Genomic DNA, 18660 nt, shown 5'->3' with positions numbered 1-18660 from the left:
ACTATTTATTGCTTAAATTATCAAATATATTTTTTCTCATATATGCACTTTCAAGAAAAGAATTGTAATTATAATTCTCAGTATACTAAATATATTCTCAATAAATAAAATAAATCCAGTTTTCCTTGCAATTTTAAGTACAAATCACCTTCAAGCAAATAATTAACAAAGGCCAGAAATTATATTAATCTATGCATGTCCTAGATATAGCTTTATATGATACTCTGTTAGGTGTTTCAGAAAGAAGTTTTATGGCTTAACAAAAAATTATACTACTCCAGCTAACAACTATAATAAGAGAATAATGTATTTGCTTCTCAAAACACAGGTTTTTAATAGAAATTGTGTTTTTCACAATGTTATCATACTATAGCCAAGTGATAAACCAGTGAATGCAGTTTAGTCAAACTGGATATCATGCATCTGGAAATACTGTCACCCTGTCCCTCTCAAGAATTCCAGTTGCTTGTAAAGGCAAAGTTCTAATATTATGGTGAATAATATTACTGTAAAAGCTTATGGCAGTGTTGTTTTGAGAAGGCTGTTGATGAAGGTACAGGAGATACAGTATTTTGGTCCCTTGCTCACACTATCAAATATCTCACACTAAAAATTGTTTACTAGACATATCTCTGAACCTTAGCTGATAAGTTCTGTCTTTGAAGCCACATAATTTTGCTGTGAAGTGCCCACAGAGAGAGATGAATGTTTTAGAAAACCTACAACTGAAAGAAATCAGAAATAGCTTCTATTTTTCTAACTTTCCCCCTCTCCTTTTTGTCCTGGGCACCCTAATGCTCCATCACCTCTAAAAATTGAATGGCCATGTTATATCCCACCAGACACAGCTCAATGGTACCCCAGGCAGATTCATGAAATGTGTGAAACACGTATCCTCAATTTATCACCCATCTGACAAATAGTGATGTTTTTGAGACTCTTAAACATAAGGGAATGGCATTACTAGAGTACCACCACTGAGACTGTACAAAATACTGTAAAGCAGTATTCAACCTGATGGGTTCCCTACAGCATTTGCTTCACATGAATCAAGGCAGCACAGGTTTCCTTTCTGCTGTTGGACACTATGGTAACAACAGAAATGCACTTTGCCTTCTTTTAGTGCCCTTTACCTCTTTTCACAGGAATGACTCTCCCTAGCTTCCATATGAAGAATCTGAGTAACTCATTGTGGTCGCACATCTTACACAGACCTCACTGAAATGTCACACCAAAGCTTCATGTGGCATGACAATCAGCTACCTGTCTGATTGAACAATTAGCTTTACAAAAACACATGTTGCTGCCAGTTCTTGGCTGACAAGATCCCTTCTGTACTTTCTATAAGAAACCAGGATGTCAACTTTGATCTAAAAAGGCCTAAGTCTCATTCATTTGATGAACTGATGTATGTTGATGTATGCTGCTGAAACTGAGAGCAACTGTAGAGTTTCAGCAATCCATGTTCAGACATGGATCTCGTAAGACAGTGTAGAGTCCTACATCCTGAATCACAATTTTACCTGTGAGCCCGCAATATCCGTTATTTGCAAACAGGTAGAGCACAAAGAAAAACTCAGCTTTTCTTGTATATTTAACTATAGGGTTAGTTTGTGTGACAGAAGCATGGGAAAGGAATTCTTTGTACATGAATGTTCAAAAGATATCTTTATGTTACATAGTATTTCATGCACTATGGAGATTTAATACATTTAGAGCACACTAAATACAATATAATCATTTACATCTGCAATTAAATCTTAAAACACCTTGTCAGTAGATAGTGTTAAGCTAGGACTCTCTCAATCTTTGCCTCCCAATCACAACTAAAAACTGCACACTTCCCTATTTAATCTTCAATTTCTTAAAAATAATTACAAGGAAAGACTTGCCCAAGAAGCTGAAAATTATTAAACATCAACAAATAAAAGAGGTGCTAGCTATACCAAAGAAACCACATGCACACAATTTTGCTCTTTTTTTGGCTTATTCTGCTAGTACTCTCCCAAGAACCAACAGGAAATGCTTTGACCAGCCCAGAGAGAGCCTCACAAGATTCCCTCATGAACACTATATGATTGTAGTTAATGTACTGAAGAATGTAAGACAAAGGATGTGCCTGGCATCCTTGAAGAATGTGCCATTCACTGAACAAAAGGTTCAATATCTCAATCAATTACAAGAGGAAAATAAGTGGCCTAATCAGCTTCCAGAAACAACTATTCTCAAGCACTTCAGATATTTCTGTCTTCAAAGAAAAAACCAATGAAAAGATAAGACTGCAAACTAGCCCACACTGCAATAAAGTATGTTTTATCAGACCCAGGAATTTTGGCCAAATATACAGTAAATATGCTGCAAATATCCAGCAGTTCAGTCAGCCTGTAGTATATAACACATGTAAGCCATTTCTTGTAAAGAAAACAGTCCAATACTTAACTCCCATCAAGTTCAGTTAGTTTTACCATATCATGAAAACTGCATATTTCATCACAAATATCCCAACATTTTAGTTAAGGTTACAGGTAATCTGTTCCCTTGATAATCAAATACTCAAATGCTTGGAAGATTATCTACTTCAATTTGCTTCATTCTGTCAGGAAAAAAAAATTACAGATACCAACATGTCCATCAGTAAGACTCACCTCAACTGTTTGCTTTACTACATTTCCTTTATCACACTTGCTGATCCTTTTTCTGTGATTCACCACACCTTGATCAGGAAGTTATTCCATTTAACTCAATTGTGAATTATGTTTGGAGGTTTTGGTTTTGATTTCAGCCACACAAGTGCTATGGTTGGTGATTTGTTCAGGCTTGTCGGAAGTCTTATTCTGATACTGTATAGGATTCATACATTCCTGAGTAATAATAGATTTCATGTGTGTGAAGATTTGTTTGTGTGTGTGTGTGTACACAGACACAGAGAAGGTAATATTTTCTAAGATTAAAAGATTCACCCATCTGGAATCATTCAAAAAGGAAATACGGACTGGAAATTCGTGGTACCTTTGGAAACCTCAACACACTCTACGTGGATAAATATCATAGGTGGACTAGGCACATATCAATCAATTAGTTTTTGATGAAACTTGCATTGAAGAACCAGTATCAGTGAGAGACACCTGTACCCCATCATAATACAAATACATCCTCACACATACGATCTCAACAAGTAAGATGAGAACATAGCTAAGAAGAACAGCATTGAGGTAAGTATACCAAAAAGAGTTTAGCAGAAATTCTAAATCAGTGGAAAGTACAGCAGTTCCCAAAACCCTGGGAACCTACCAGACTACTAGCTTGAGACAAGTCCAGCTCTGTATCTAACAAGGTCTCTTTCTGTTCAGTACATTTGTTTGTTTATTCTCCATATTGAGTGGGGGATAAAAAGCAGATATTCATGAAACCAGCAGCAACAGCTCCCTTTTGTTTAGGATCATCCATTGTTGAATGATTTTTCACTGCAGCCAAAGGGCCTGTTTGAACTTCCTGACTGTTCATCACACATAATTTGGACTATTTAACATTATGTCAAGAAAATTGCTCAGTGCTTCCCATCATGGGAACCTATGAGAGCTCTATATCCTTGAACTAATTTTACTTAAAGTATTCCATTGAATAGCATGACTGTCTCACTATAATCAGTGCAGCAGTAATGTAATTAATCTCAAAATTGCTGTGGGGAGTACAAGGCATCTCAGTTGCTTGTCGTAACAATCTAAATTAGCGTATTACTGAAAGATGTTCAGAAGGAACAGTTCATTTTAGGTAAATGCTGTCTGGATATCCATCCTTTCTATTTCTACAGCTAAATTAAAACTATCATCATAGTTCTCCTTTTGAAATCCAAATGCTTATGTTTTGAGGTGGGAAAGTATAATTAAATTTGATGTGGTATTCCTGCAGATGCAGTTTTGCATTTTATAATTAAATTTGTTTGAATAAAAATTCATGTTTTATTTAGAAAAGAAAAACTGGTTTGGCTCAAAGCATGCCATTGTATCAGAACAATTCCCTTTTGTCACTGAAACTTCACAGACAGTTGTTTCTTCTTTTCCTGTGCAAAAAATTAATCCTGCTGTTTTACTGCTTACAGCCAAACTTTAACTATTTTATTCAGAGATAGTTTGACTAGGCATACTACTTCAACTTACGGGAAATCCCAGAGATGAATTTCAAATAATTAATTTTTTTGTATGTTCTACTAATAATAGTGATTAATGATAATAAATTATGGTGAATAGATGATGCAGATGATTTAAAATGTATATTCGGTTTTATTTACTCCATTCCCTCTTGTCAGGAACTAAATCAAACCTCAAATGAAATGAAAAAACTTATCCTAATAAAAAGGTTATGGAAAGAGATGAAAATAGTAAATTTGGTCTAGTTCAGTCTGTTACTTCCTATGGAATAGACAAAAATATGAAGTCTTCTCAGTTTGCTACTACTCTATAAAAAAATCAGCAGATTCAAATTTTATCCTAAGGCCAAAAGAAATTTTTTTCAACCAGAGATAAGAGAAAAGAGTTGGGCAAAAAGTTGAGAGCATAAGTCCTGCTCAATGAATATATTCTTCAATGTTAAAATCATAAGACAGCACATTTTTTAACTGAAAGTCAGATATTTCATTTTGATGTAGTTTTTTCAGTAATGATCCAAAGCAGAACATGGAACAATCCAGAGAGATTATCACCTAATCTGCTCTTTTAACATATATAAGAAATCAAAATGTAAGTAAAACAAGCGCTGAATAATTAAAGAAATGCATAACAGTAAGGGCCTGATTTAATTTGCATAATTTTTCCCTTAATAGTGCCTAATTAAGACACCAGTTAAAAAAAAAAATCCAACAGAACTCTGAGATTTTCCGCACTGAATTAACGCTAAGGACTTTTAATGGGTGTCTTAATTAGACTTTGTTATTCATGGAAATTTTACACAAATTAAAATCAGGTCCTGCATGCAACATTCCCAGCTGAGTTTCAGAGAAAATGTTATACAGGATTGAAACAATTTTAATCCATGTGCAGATAGCAATTTGTATTCTGAAGTCAACATACTCCACATTCAGTTTTTGGTTTAATTTGCAGTAATACTGTAACCAACAAACCTCACTTTGTTAGGATTTCTTTCTTCAAAGTAAATTTTGATCTTATGCACCCACTTTTCTTCATTTTTTTAAATTAATTAAATATACAGAAAGTCATGCTAGACCAGGAAATTAGCCCATGGAGACAACAGCCACCATAACCTTCTGCATAGTACAAAGGGTACATATCTGTTATTCAATGGAGAAAGTTCAATTCAGTCTCAAGTTCCATTGCTGCTGGACCAAAATGAATACTGCAAGGTCTGTTATTACTGGTGAAAACCAAAACAAACTAAGCCCAAAACTAAATACTGTCATAGCAACCCCTTCATCCCTGTTAAGAAAGTGCTTCCAAAGGAACCTAACTCTTAGACACAAAACCTGACCACTGTCTCTTCAGTTTACGTATCCAAGGCTCTTCCAAAAAAAACATGCTAATGCACAAGCAACACAAGGGCTCCACAAAAGCCTTTCAAAAAAGGCATCAAAAATCAGCAGCCTGAGCAGCAAACATTACATGACACTGACACTGGCCATATTCCAGGTAGTGACAGACCAAGTCTCAACGTTTATCCTGCAGTGCATATCACATGGAAATGCTGTGTGCTGATGCTATCATGGAAAGCAGTCTTGCACACAGTCCTTCACAAACTACTTCACTAATGAAAAACATGTAGATTTCCAATATCAGACACAGCTTTGAGCCCGTGCAGTTGCCAGGAACACATCTGCTACAGCATGTTCTCTACAAAAGGAAGAAAAAAGAGAATTTGTATATCTGTGCTAGGCTCACTATGCAAAGAAACATCAGTGCCGATGGAACAGGGCAAGTACTAACTTTGAAGAGTTTATTTTCATTTCCAGTCTATAAATACACCTGTATGTCCACGCATGTGCTTGGACATATATATCTATCAGCACACTCCTTGCATAGGAGCTTTGCCTCTGGTGGCCCAACCTGCAGGAGGGCTGCAGGACCAGGACCTGCCCTGTTGATGTTGCCAGGGCTTTCAGTAAAGTATTTTTCTTATGTTTGACAGAGGAAAAGCAAGTAAATATTATTTAACCTGCACCCATTTATTCAACCACAATGAACGGGATAAGTGGTATCACTTACACAGCAGCTCCAGATCTCTCTAAGACCAGAACTGGCAAGACACCAGTCCAGATACCCTAGAAGACACATATTCCTCACAGGACTCGTTTTGGAGGGTTCACATAATTTTACAGTACCTGGCTAGTCTGCGGGCTGGACGGGTCATAAGAAGGTACATAATTCTTCAGAGTATCCTGAGGATTCAGGTGGGGAGGATATCTGATCGTTGGATGAGAGAAGTAGCTAGATGGGGCAGGAGGGAGAATAGCTTGTGCTGGAAATGGCAGTGGTGAAGGTGGAGGAGGAGTTCTAGTTGAGATGACTGGAGAAGATAAAATAAAATTAAAATTACTTCGCATCTTGTTTCTTCTAAAATTCTTCACCTCTGTGTTACAGCAAGAAAAATAAAAAGTCAGTTATAAATCAATGTATTGCACTGCTGTTTTGTGGCATTTTTACAGAAAAACCTGACACATCCTGCCCTCACATTATCCCAGGAAATGGAAAGTGCCACTGTTTCAAATTCAAAAATAGTGCATCTTGGTTTGGTTTTATGGGTGATGCCATCATAGTGGTTTGGTTTTGGGTTTTTTTTGGGGGGAGGGGGTGTTTGTGTGTGGGGGGGTGGTTTTGTTTTTGTTTATTTGGTTTTGGGTTTTTGTTTGTGTGTGTGTGTTTGTTTGTTTGTTTTTAACAGGAGTTATTCTCCAGCATAAAAGATATTCCAGTTACACAATCTTCCCATCTGGAGCCCAAAAAACCCACCAAATCAAATACTAAATAAAGTCCTCATTTTTTTACAGCACTCCAACACTGAGGAAAATCAGCAAATCCCAAGAAAGGGGGATTCCTCACTGCATTGCACTCTACCTGCCTCATCTGGGGACAGGGCAATATCCACTCATCAATATAGCCACAAATATTTGCTGACCTTTATGAAAAGGTCAATGAACATTCAATTTCAGGGCCTGAGAAAGTAATCCATTCAATAAAATTATGTCTGACTAATAAAAAATTATCTACCCTACTCATATTTATTCTTTTCATTCTCTTTATTTCCAAACACACAATTTTCTGTCTCGAGATTGTGGGCAGTGTCAAAACTGACAATGTTTTCACAGTGTCAGTCTGGAATTGTAGAGCTTTCTTTTATCACATAGCATAAGAACACACTTTCCATCCTTACTACAGACCTAGAGAGCACATACTTGGTGTATTAAAAAAAGAGGTGCTTGGTTCAGGAGAAGAGACAAGGAGTTTCCCTTTTCATTAGTGAAAAAATACAAAATCAGCTCTGGAAAGCAAGGTCCTTTATGAACTGTTCAATGGTTCTCTACTGTATCAGCATAAGCACACAACACTGCCCTTCTGGATCACCTTTCACATCTCTGGGCTTTTACAGCTTAATTTTTACGGGACTTGCTATTTTTTTGGGCATAGCTTATTGGCCTAATAGAACAGGCCACAAAGCTAAAGATGGGGTTTCCCAGCAAGTAAATAATTCACCTACAAGTTAGGTTATGATTGTCACTCAAGTATCTATACTTTAAAGCTATACTCTGAATTAAATGTAAGGACATACTCATAAGTAGAGGTTCCTTTTAATAAATAAACAAATAAATTATTTATTTTTTGGTAGCAGGTTCATTTTAATCACAGCCCCACCAAGTTCAGTTTAAACAAAATACTAGTTACTGCTCTGGCACGTCAGAGCTGTTCAAAACAAACAGAGAGAAATCTATCCCTTCTTTTTCACCCATCTTATATGCTCTTATATGCTTATGTATCTGCTGGTAGTGGAAACCTCACAGCAACCAGAATGAGTCCAGGACCATTTTGTGATACAAAATAAGCGGATGTTAAGGGGAAAATAGTCCTTCCATATGAATTTAAAGGGAGTCACTTGAAATCATGGAGGACAAATAGAAATTTCTCAAATCAAAACTGCATGAGAAAGAAAACAACAAAGTTTTCAAATCTGTCTTACTCCTCTAGTCACTCAGCTCTGCTCAAGACACTAAAACTTTTATATGCTGTTTATAAGGAGACATGATGACATGGTGAGGGGACCCTTCTGAGGACTCTGTTCTCATCTGAAAATCAGGGTCAGTCTCATCTACAAAACTAAACAGACCACGATGCTGGAATTTCCCCTGTCAGGGAACTGATAAACCCTCAAACTCTATGCATACTGACCCATTCCACACATCCTTACTTCAAGTGAATTTTTACTACGAATTTACTAATTGTTTCAGAAAACATGTGTCGGGAAATGCTTAATCGGGACTCCTTAGACTCAGCATTCAAAAGAAGTACTGGTACTTATTTCATTGTGTCACATAATTAACATAGTTGTGACTTCTCTTGTGTATTAAAACGTGCCTATTTTAGTATTTAAATACAATATAGTCATAGTAACAGTATTAAAAAAGGGATTTAGGTGAGAGGACGAAATACAGGGAGGATTTTTCCTCTCTCAGTTTCTTCATGCGTTGTACAATTTATTTTATTCACTGCTTAATCCTAAATCCTTTTTAGTGACTTCCAACAGTCAGATTACCTAAACTGCTAAATGAACACTCCTGCAAGGATATCCCAACCTTTTCCATTTTTATTTTCACCAGTACTATAAATTGCATTAGGTCTCTAAGAAAGTCTGCAAAAATGCATCACAATCTGATTATAGGAAAGGAGAACAGAACAAACGAACAGGGAGGTTTTTATTTCCTCCTCCATAACCCTCACCACTGTGTGCAACTCCTGGGATTCCTGGGTGGTGATGCTGGGGAAAAGTGCTCAGTCTTGATGAAGAATCCTGGGGAGAAGTAGGACTAAACAAAGGCTTTTCAGGTTTCTTCATTGTAGGAGAAGACATGTCTACAATAGAAAACAATGTAACAATGACATTAGCTTAGAAGCCTGTCTCAGGACATATTTTATAGACTGAATATATTTTTTTCTGCTGTTCTAGCACAAATACTGTATGATAGTCCAACTCCTCCATAGTGAATAACCTAATTTTAAATTCACGCTTTCAAATTTGAGAATAAAAATATATTGTCTTAATGAGTCCTTGTCCTGCAAAACAGAAACTGCACTCCTTTCATAACAGACAAGTCAAAAAGTGAAGAAATTTATGTCTTTGGAACTTCCCTAGACACTGCTCAGCCCCACAGAATATCACCAAATCCTCTGTTCCTTCAACAGCCACTTAATTTTTATTTCATTTTTTAAAGGAACACCTATACTCAGGTGTGTAGGGTAATTGCCATACCCACGCCAGTGTATTATTTCAGTATTTATTATTGCATTACTTCAAAACCTATCCCTTACTCTTCCCCAAACCATGGTGAAATAATATAACCTCCCTAGGAACAAGGGTTACTTTAACTTGTCTCATATTTTCCATGTGTCAAGGATGGTCTTGTCACTTCTTCCTTTGAGATTCCCTATGAATAAAAATATCTCTTTAGAGCTCACTATGTGATGATAACACACTAGTAGGGACAAATTTATGGTTTTTACCAAATTAAATGATGTTCTACAGAGCAAAAACACTGGATTTTTTCTGAAAGTTTAAATTAATTGATCAATATTTATTGGACTTTATTCCAATTTCAAATTTAATTACAATATTTTTTATAAAACAGACATCCATATTGTAGTTGGTTCCATTTCATCTCAATGAACTAATATTCAAAGCAAAGGTAATTTCTTAACCACTTTACTGGACAGGGGCCACATTGCAGCTGACTTTCTTTTATAGATCATGCTATATTTAAAAGGATTTTTGATCTTTTTAATATTGACTGCTAAGATATACCTGAAAAATGTGAATGTCTTACTGAGACCAAATTGGATCAATGCTTTCTGAACTGAACTTAGAGCAGGACACTTGAAACTGAGAGTCCACTTCTCTACTCTGCCCCATCCTGCTGTCAAGCCCTGCACAGGCACTGGCACAGACCCAGAGCAGACTCTGCCTGTGACCCTCCACCATTCCCTGCGATTCCCACCCTCCACTTTGATCCTGATTACTACATCTTATGAGTGCCTGAATATCCCTGAAAAGTTCATTACTTCAACAATGCTGCTGAAAAATGACTTATTTGTTTTTAAGTTTCAGGAGGGGATTCCAATCCTTATTACTTTGAGACTGAAAATAAAACAGACTTTTGGAAAAAAACCCCTGAAATACAGATGAAAGGCAGAAAGATGCCAAAAGCACCCAGACAAAGTCATTGTAAGGTCAAAATTAATCAGACGCAGTGTCCTGTCCTGCTGAGAATATTCTTCAAATGTGAAATTCTTAGTGCTGTTCCAAATCACTTTTCTTTGTATTCTCATATTACTTTGGAGATACAGCACACAGGCACCCCAACAAGTAGCATGTTATACATTTTAAAGCATCATATCAAAGTAAAAAGGGCTTATGCAAATAAAAATGGTTAGAACAGCTCATCTTCCAAGGTAATTCTGCCTACATAGGAAGGCAGAAGAGCTGCTGTGAAACATAGCATATGTAGCCTGTTCATCAGCAGCTTGCACAAATGGTGCTCCAGATGTATAGCTGCTCAAGACAGCCCAAGGCAACAATTTTGATCAATTCTAGTGTGATAAAATGCTGCAGGGAAAGTGCAGAACCATGTTTACATCAGCCTTTAATTAAACTGTTGTTCACTTCCAAAGAACCTTAGGAAACACTAATGAGACGTGAGTTTTGGCAATTTCCTCATCAAAGCAAAGACCCTCTTCCTCAGTGTAAAGCAGCTTGCCATCCAGGCAGCTCCTGGATGAATGTTGTCTTGGCAGAGCACTTGGCAAGCCACCTGTAAGGAGAACTCAGCTGGAATCAAAAAGTGACCCAGGGCAAGTTTAAACATCCACCTGCCTATTTCTGGACACCTGAACTGCTTTCTTGATCACCACCATAGCATAGCAGCTTCTCTTTCTTGCTTATGGGAGATGATTATGAGCAGAGCTAGAAGAATCCATAAACAAATACTAAATATCTTTTAATATTTTAATTCTAGAACTCTTATTAATATATTTTCTACTGCTTGGTTTCACAATCCTTTCTTTACAAGGTACACTCTTGCAAACAACAATCTGTAAAGATTTACAACTCACTAGTGCAGTATCACCTGCAGAAAAAGATAAACCCATATTCAGTTTACAGTGTATACCACCATAATGAAGGACAAAAAACTATGGAGTCCATGGCACCACTGTCAAGTTATAAGAGGAATCCTTCCGTGCCACTGTTTTAAATGAACTCTGGGAAAGAGGCAATACTTGGGATGATTTCTGGTGGCAGGATACACTACATGCATCACATCCATCTTGGCCTCAGTCTTCACGTCATCTGACAGGTACACTTGTATGAAGCACACGAAAACTTAGGTAAAATTTTGAATTCACTTTGGGTGTCTTTATAATGACAAGAAACCCTACTGTGTTCCTTTGCTTTACACCTGCACATGTGAAGAAGGAGCAGAGTCACTTTGCACAGGCAGAGACAATATCACCAGTTTTCTGATGAGCTCAATATCATTTCCTTTAACATTAGAAGCATTATGTATTTCTCAACTGTGCATTTTAATAAGGCATCTAATGCTGAATATTGACAGCTGAGTGACTTTAAACCACAACCACCTCTCCCTTATTGAAAAAAGGCTTTGTTATATCTGCCCTAAAGATTTAGAAACTAAGAATCACGAAAATCAAAACATCTTAATTCATTTGTCTTCTCCACAAAAAGAAGAAAAGGAGCGGGAACACATTTTTATACAGCTATGTGAATAAATAGGAAAGAAAGAGAGATGTGCCTGAACAGCTGAATGTCTGAGATACTTGATTTTTGTAACAGAGAAAGACTGGCTTAGAGTTCCTGTTCTGTATCAGACAGAGACCAGTCTTTGCAACAAGCAAATCTGTGCCCTAATCCTTGACTTGTTGGTGTCTCATTCCACTTCACTGAGTGTTATCTTGGACCAGAGATAAAGCCTCCTAAAAAATGTATTTACTTCCATAAAATATTCTTGTAATTGAGGTTCTCCAGAATGAAAAATCAACAACATAAAACAGAACAAACAAATCATGGTCAATTCTGTGGATTTCTGAGTCATGTTTAGCTATTCTCAAGGTGAAGGCCTTCATACTCACTTTTGAGGGAAACAACAGGGTCATGCAGCTGCATGCATACTGCTTAGCGGGGGAGAGTGTTCTGAACTTTAGGAGCAGTGTCAAGGTTTGGAAAGAGCTGCTCACTTCATATTTAAAAGACTGATCTGTTTTACTTCACATTATAAAATCTTATCTCAGTTTTACTTATACTTCTATGTCAAATGTGGAAAATCATTTTACATATGAAAATTTTATACTAGATTAATGTATGAAGATTTGGTAACCTCACATTTTCAAGTCAGCGTACTTAGCACCAATGTTATTTTCACAGGCACACCTCTGATATTATACAATCCAGTCTACCAGTCTGTGACAATTGTTGTCCCATCAGCAACCACACCCAAGGCTAATCAAACGCTCTGTTGTGCTTTTATGCCATTTCACAACAGATAAACCGTTTCAATGTATCATCTTTTGAGATATGTATTGAAAAATCTAAGATGAGAAACTAGACTAGAATTTCTACTGATGTCATTTTCAGTATTGTAAGCTGTCAAGAAAAACATCAAAACAATACTGCAATTCAAAAAAGCTGCAGCAAAATAAGTTAAAAAATTACTTGCAATAGCAACTGAATTTATTTTAGTTTTATGATCAATTAAATTATTTTATTTTCCTTTGTTCTATAAGTATTAATATAGATAAGAGAAGAAAGTGATACAAGAGCTTCCAGACAACTGAAATACAAAAGTTAAAACCCTTTAGATGGAGCAGACATGTCATTCTTCTCGTCCTTACCCACAAGAACTCACAGGATACTGTACTCCATTGTCAACAATAACATTCTGGGGTCTGTGTTTACCTTGAAGATTTTCTTTACCTCAGCAGAAAGAGGTTTGAACAAGAGACAGTAGGTTTTAACCTCCCTGCCCTACATCTCCCAGCATACTGGGGGAGAGGGGATGTAGGGTGGAAAACCCAGATAAGTCCCTGTATAAATGAATGTAGGACACTCTTTGTTGGTGTCTGCAACTAGATGTATAAAGCTGGACAACTGAAATTCTCCACTGCACTAAAGAATATCTTACTTTTCACGGACAGAAAGCAAAACAATTCTGTACAGTTCCTGTAAAAATTATATGCATTAGCTTTTGGAAAGTATAATCTAGTGCATGGACATTTAAGCTAAGGTAATTGGGAAACCTGCGCACACATTTCCTAAATTTTTTTTTTCAATTTTAACAAAAGTCTGTTTATAAAATAGGGGATGACAAAAGCAATGATGGTCAGAGTAAACCAATAACACCGAATATGTGGGCACTAAAACTATCCACATCCCATTTCAAAAAACGTCAGGTTGTAGGACAGGACATACAGACCTAATCCCACAACTGTTGTTTGACAGTATCATATGACATGAAAGTAATTAACTGCCATACTGAAGAGATTATGTCTATGTAAATTTACAGCTATTCGCACCAAGATTAGGCTAAAACTATGACACATAGTCCTGCAAAAGCTGTGGGCAGAAATTCTTCATTCTCATGCTTTAAACACGCCTCACCTCTCCTCAGCAGGAAGTACCAGTAAAACTCAGAGTAGAGGTTTATAATCAGCATGACTATGTTACCATATCTGTACTGTTTCCTGTGAGGAGAAAACATACCTTTTTTTCCCCATGCATTGATCTTCTAGCATAAAACTGGCCAGCCTTCCTCACCTTTCTCACCCTCCTCTTACACCAGAAACGCTGTCCTGCTTTGAAAGCCCCAAGCTGCATGTGCCACCATGGAGATCATTGGGATCTGAAGTGCTGCTGCTGGAAAGAGGTGAGAATGTCTGCACCCTCTTTACAGTGACCCACAGGGACCAGCTGCACCTTTGCAGCCTCTCCTGTCTCACCTACTCCTACAACTGCAGACTCAGTTTACCCAACCACTTCTGTACCAACACAGCACATCAGATGTCAGCAGGAAGCACTTGGGACTAACACAGAGCTCGGTGGGGTGGCTGCCTGTTAAACGTGGAGCAGGCACTGCAAGTAATGAGGCTGACCTTGGAAATAGTTATAAAAGGCATCAGACCAAAAATACTGTGTTACTATAACCAATACATATACCATCATTAAAAAAACCACATTAAAAACCCCTTAAACAGCTCCAGTGTATTTCAGGTACTTGAGCACTTTTTTGTTTATCTTTACACTTCAGAAATAGACTGAGCCATTTCATCATCTATGAATCATTGTTAAGAAGTACATATACATATATACACCTGTATATAGCTGTGATAGACGGGTATGGCGGAAGAATTAAAGAAATGTCCCTAAAAAAACAAACAAATTATAAAGACTTTGGAGTACATTTTAGTCATTTATTAAGTTATCCTACAGAAAGTCATCCAGACTTCAAGGAAAAAATGTACAGTTGTAACATTTCATTGGAGCTGAGACTCCAAGGACCTTGGCCAGAGAATAAAATCAGTATTGTAACCCTAACTGCCAAAGTCACAAAAGTATTTCCAGTTTCTAATGCAATAAGATTAAAGGGCTATTTGAAATTTAAAAAAAAAAAAAAAAAAAAAAGTGAGGGATTTTTTTGATTTAGAAGCATTCAGATTATGAAATCTCCTTTTTATTACTATTACAGTCTATACTGTCAACAGTCAAGGATATTTTAAGAGGTGTGCCACATGAATTGTTGATCCATGTAGGGAACGGTTTTGAATGGAGGAAAAATCATTAAGTCACACAGAAATATACTACTTTGATCAAGTTTGATACAGATTGTTTGAAAGCAGTAAAAAAGTACCGTTTCAAATATAGCTATGTACAAAGAACCTATGAATGGAGGTGCCCCCAAGATTATAATACCTCTTCTTTCCATAAATGAAGATATTCTGCACCACATATGTTAAATTATGCAGAATTACACACACCCTACAAATTCTAAAAAGAGGTTATCAATTTCAAAATACTAAACCTCTTATTCAGCAAAATTGGAATAATAAAATTATACATAATAGCTCCTGGGACAAATCTGGCATTAAGCTATTAATTTTATCATTAATTTTAATCAAAGGATATCTACTATCCAGACAATAGGATATTGCCATGATATAAAATCCACCACAGGATAATGGCCATGAACACAAGAAAACTATTCTTTGGTATTAACATCTTTGTTTGATCAATATGGAGACCTTGAGTGTATTCAACTCACTAATCATACACAGAAAACATTAAGAAATAGGTCTTTCCACAATATATTTGTCAAAACAAAAGACAAAGAATCTGTGATGAGATTTTTTTACAGTGACTTTATTGAGCAAGTAACAGTCATTTCCAGGAACCCAAAAAAAGCAAACCTTTTTTGTGTGCTTCCTATTGAATCCCCAAATGCCTTTGTCTTTCTGTTTCTATGTCTAAACATTTTGTTACTCTTATTTCAGTCAGCAACGTAAGTGTTCACAGGATGAAGGAAAAGTCAAGTCCTTGCTCTGCCCAGAATAAAATCTTCCTCATCTGCTATTCTGAATACTTGAAGAGATTCACTAACAAACTGGTAATCTGTCTAAATCTATTTTAAATACAGAAAAACAGATAAAATCTTTGTTGTTTTATTTTTTGAAGACAGAATAAACTTAACATCATTCTCAATAATGCAGGATGTCAATTTTCTGGATGTACAAGCAACTTACTCAGGTAATATTTCTGCTACCCTATTCATGGTATGTTTTTCTTCCTCTGTATTTTCATTAAATAATCATTTGGGAGATCCTTCATCTATTTTTCTATACTTAGTGCTTTTCTAGCTTTAAGTGCTTTTCATTTTTTATAAAAATAACGTTTAACTTATTTCAGGTGCCAGCAGCTTTTCTTGCAAAATCGTCACTATAGAAAACAAAAATAAACCAATTTCCTGATGATCTTGGATTTGTTTAAACTATCCCAAGATTTAACATTATTTTTAACAAGTAGGCGAAGTTGATTCATTGAACTCTGCCAACATCTTTTTCTGCAGTGAGGAAGAACAAGGAAAACTCAAACTGGGCCTTCAGGTAACTCTTCCTTGTTAAGGCTATTGTTTGTTACCATGATATTATTTCCAGCATCACAGCAGCCAACAGGCTCACAGAAGCCATGGCTAAGAATTTACCCCGCAAATACATTTTGAGAAGTTAGTCTTGGTGAAAAGTATCTCTCATTTTAGAAATGTGAAGTTATGAAAATTTATCAAGTGGCAGTATTTGACTACAGTGCTGAAAATAATCCCATCATACTAATAAAAAACACTGAAAATTGTATGTATTATATAGAGATACACAGATATGAAATGCATGTGTATAGCTGTGTATACATTGTCTAAAGAGTATTTTGAAATAATAAAATATACAAAGGTAGAAGCAACAAGCTACTAACAAGATAAAAATTGCTTTCAAACATACTTTGACATAGAAGGATTTTGAGAATTCAGACTAAGTCAAAAACACAGAATGGCATTTAACAGGTATTCATCAAGGTGAACCTTTGATCTGTTAGATGGAGAGGGTGTTTCTAAAGTGTTAACCTTCAGAAGGAGCACCAGGAGATGGAAAAAGTCCTGAACCCTGTACAACACAGGACACCAAAAAGCCAAGATGTTCTGTTACTGTTCTCAACTCCTGGACCACATTAACTATTTCCTCCTTTAGTTCCCTCACTTCATAAATGAGAGCATCCATCCTTGACAGTTGATGAGAAGAAGACCCAAGAAAGAAGCAGCCATCAGGAAGGATACCAATGGGGAAGGAGTTTCCAGTGGATGGGGAGAAAGAAAAAGGGGACACGTGTCCAGAAGAGGAGTATCCAACAAAGGGTGTCGGGGCCTGAGAAGTGGAGGGTCCAACAGACGCTGGCCAAACAACAGGTGAAGACGGTCCAGCTGTTTCAGTTTTAATGGAATGATGGCATCTTGGTTCTTGACTGTTGGTGGAGGTGGGTGAGGTGTAAGAGAATGAACATGATGAAGAAACTGTAAAATTAAAATTCACTTCATTGTATATTGATATTCAGTATTTCCAGACTTCTGACTACTGTGGAAGTCCCCATGAATCTCTCCACTTTAGTCATGAACATTGTGCACTGATGACAACTCTTTTATTTCCAATGTACATGTATTGTAACACTAAAATCATAAAACAGATCTCAACACGGAAATTGTCTGCAATTATGTTAACAAACTTTTTTAAGCCAGCTTTCAGAAAGGAGGCCATAGAGGCACACAATGTCCTATTTTCTGCTATTCCTGTTTTCCTTACAAGTTAAGGAAAAAGTATTTGATTTACTTAGCAATGAGTAAATCAAAATGTTCACTAACAGTTATTAGCCTATTAAATCCTAAATACTCTTTAGCCATTGCACTAGTCACTGGAGACTTTTTAGAGTTTTTGTAACTTCCTCTTCCAAATTGTAAGGGGGAAATTTTTTTTACTGCATTAAATTTCTAAATTTCTAAAGCACTCTTCAATTTTACTCAGGCAGAAACTTACATTTATCTCACAAGATCTTACTAGTGCAAGAACTCAAAATTTTGTTTAATATGGAAACACAGTAAAAAATTCAGTAACAGCAAACTGGGGAAAGGAAGACTGGAAGAGATGTACAGCAAATTACTTATTAGACATAGATATATTTCTAATTAATGGAGGTGTAAGACATGATCCAGACGTTATTGAAGTTATTAAGGCATCCAGTTGGAAGAAACAAGGCACAAGACAGAAAAAATAACTTGCACAATATCTGACAGAAAACATTGCAACTAAAATCTTATTTGTCATGTTAGGGCTCTACTTCTAAGTAATTCACCATTCTCAGAGAAGGCCTTTCCCTTTCTGGGACTGTAGGATTTTTGGAGGACAGTTAGTTACTTGAAAGGCTAATGGCAAAAGTCTTGGGAGAAATCTCTGCAGTTATAACCTGCTTGTTTGCTCTGTCTGAAAAGCTCAAACCTGTTTCAAAAAAGCCCACACAAATAGAAGCATATTTTAAGCATTTCAACATAGCAAAAATAATGGCACAAACTACAGAATCTTCCCACATTGACTAGATGTCTCCAAAATAAAAAACACTGTCATTCCACTGTATTTTTTTAATCTATTTTTGAAACAGTTACACATACCCTTGTGGCTACATATATTTTTTAAATAGTCACAAACTTTTTGCAAGCCAGTGAAGTAAACCTCCAGGACAGTACTGTGGCTTCATAAGGTTTTCTTTTTTTCTACAAGGATTAATAATCCGACTTCAATAAATGAAAAAATTAAAAGGTTTTTTTATGTTAATTTTGGTTAATTAGAGGAGGTT

At 36.3% G+C, this 18660-nt stretch overlaps 1 protein-coding gene across 6 annotated transcripts in view; it reads right to left on the bottom strand.

Annotated features, from left to right (window-relative positions):
• NFIB (nuclear factor I B) overlaps positions 1-18660 on the bottom strand; it is a 170949-nt gene that overhangs the window by 33917 nt on the left and 118372 nt on the right. For all 6 annotated transcript variants that reach the window (XM_063423680.1, XM_063423681.1, XM_063423682.1 and 3 more), the window contains exons 7-8: positions 8937-9068; positions 6329-6513 (exon numbers count right to left, since the gene is read on the bottom strand). In XM_063423680.1, coding sequence (XP_063279750.1) covers positions 6329-6513; positions 8937-9068 — 317 coding nt within the window. The remainder of the gene's footprint in view (positions 1-6328; positions 6514-8936; positions 9069-18660) is intronic.

This window comes from Prinia subflava, chromosome Z (assembly GCF_021018805.1).
Source record: "Prinia subflava isolate CZ2003 ecotype Zambia chromosome Z, Cam_Psub_1.2, whole genome shotgun sequence".
In the NCBI taxonomy this organism is placed as follows: Eukaryota; Metazoa; Chordata; class Aves; order Passeriformes; family Cisticolidae; genus Prinia; species Prinia subflava.
The sequence above is the reverse complement of the archived record's forward strand: the minus strand, read 5'-3'. Positions and strand labels throughout refer to the sequence as shown.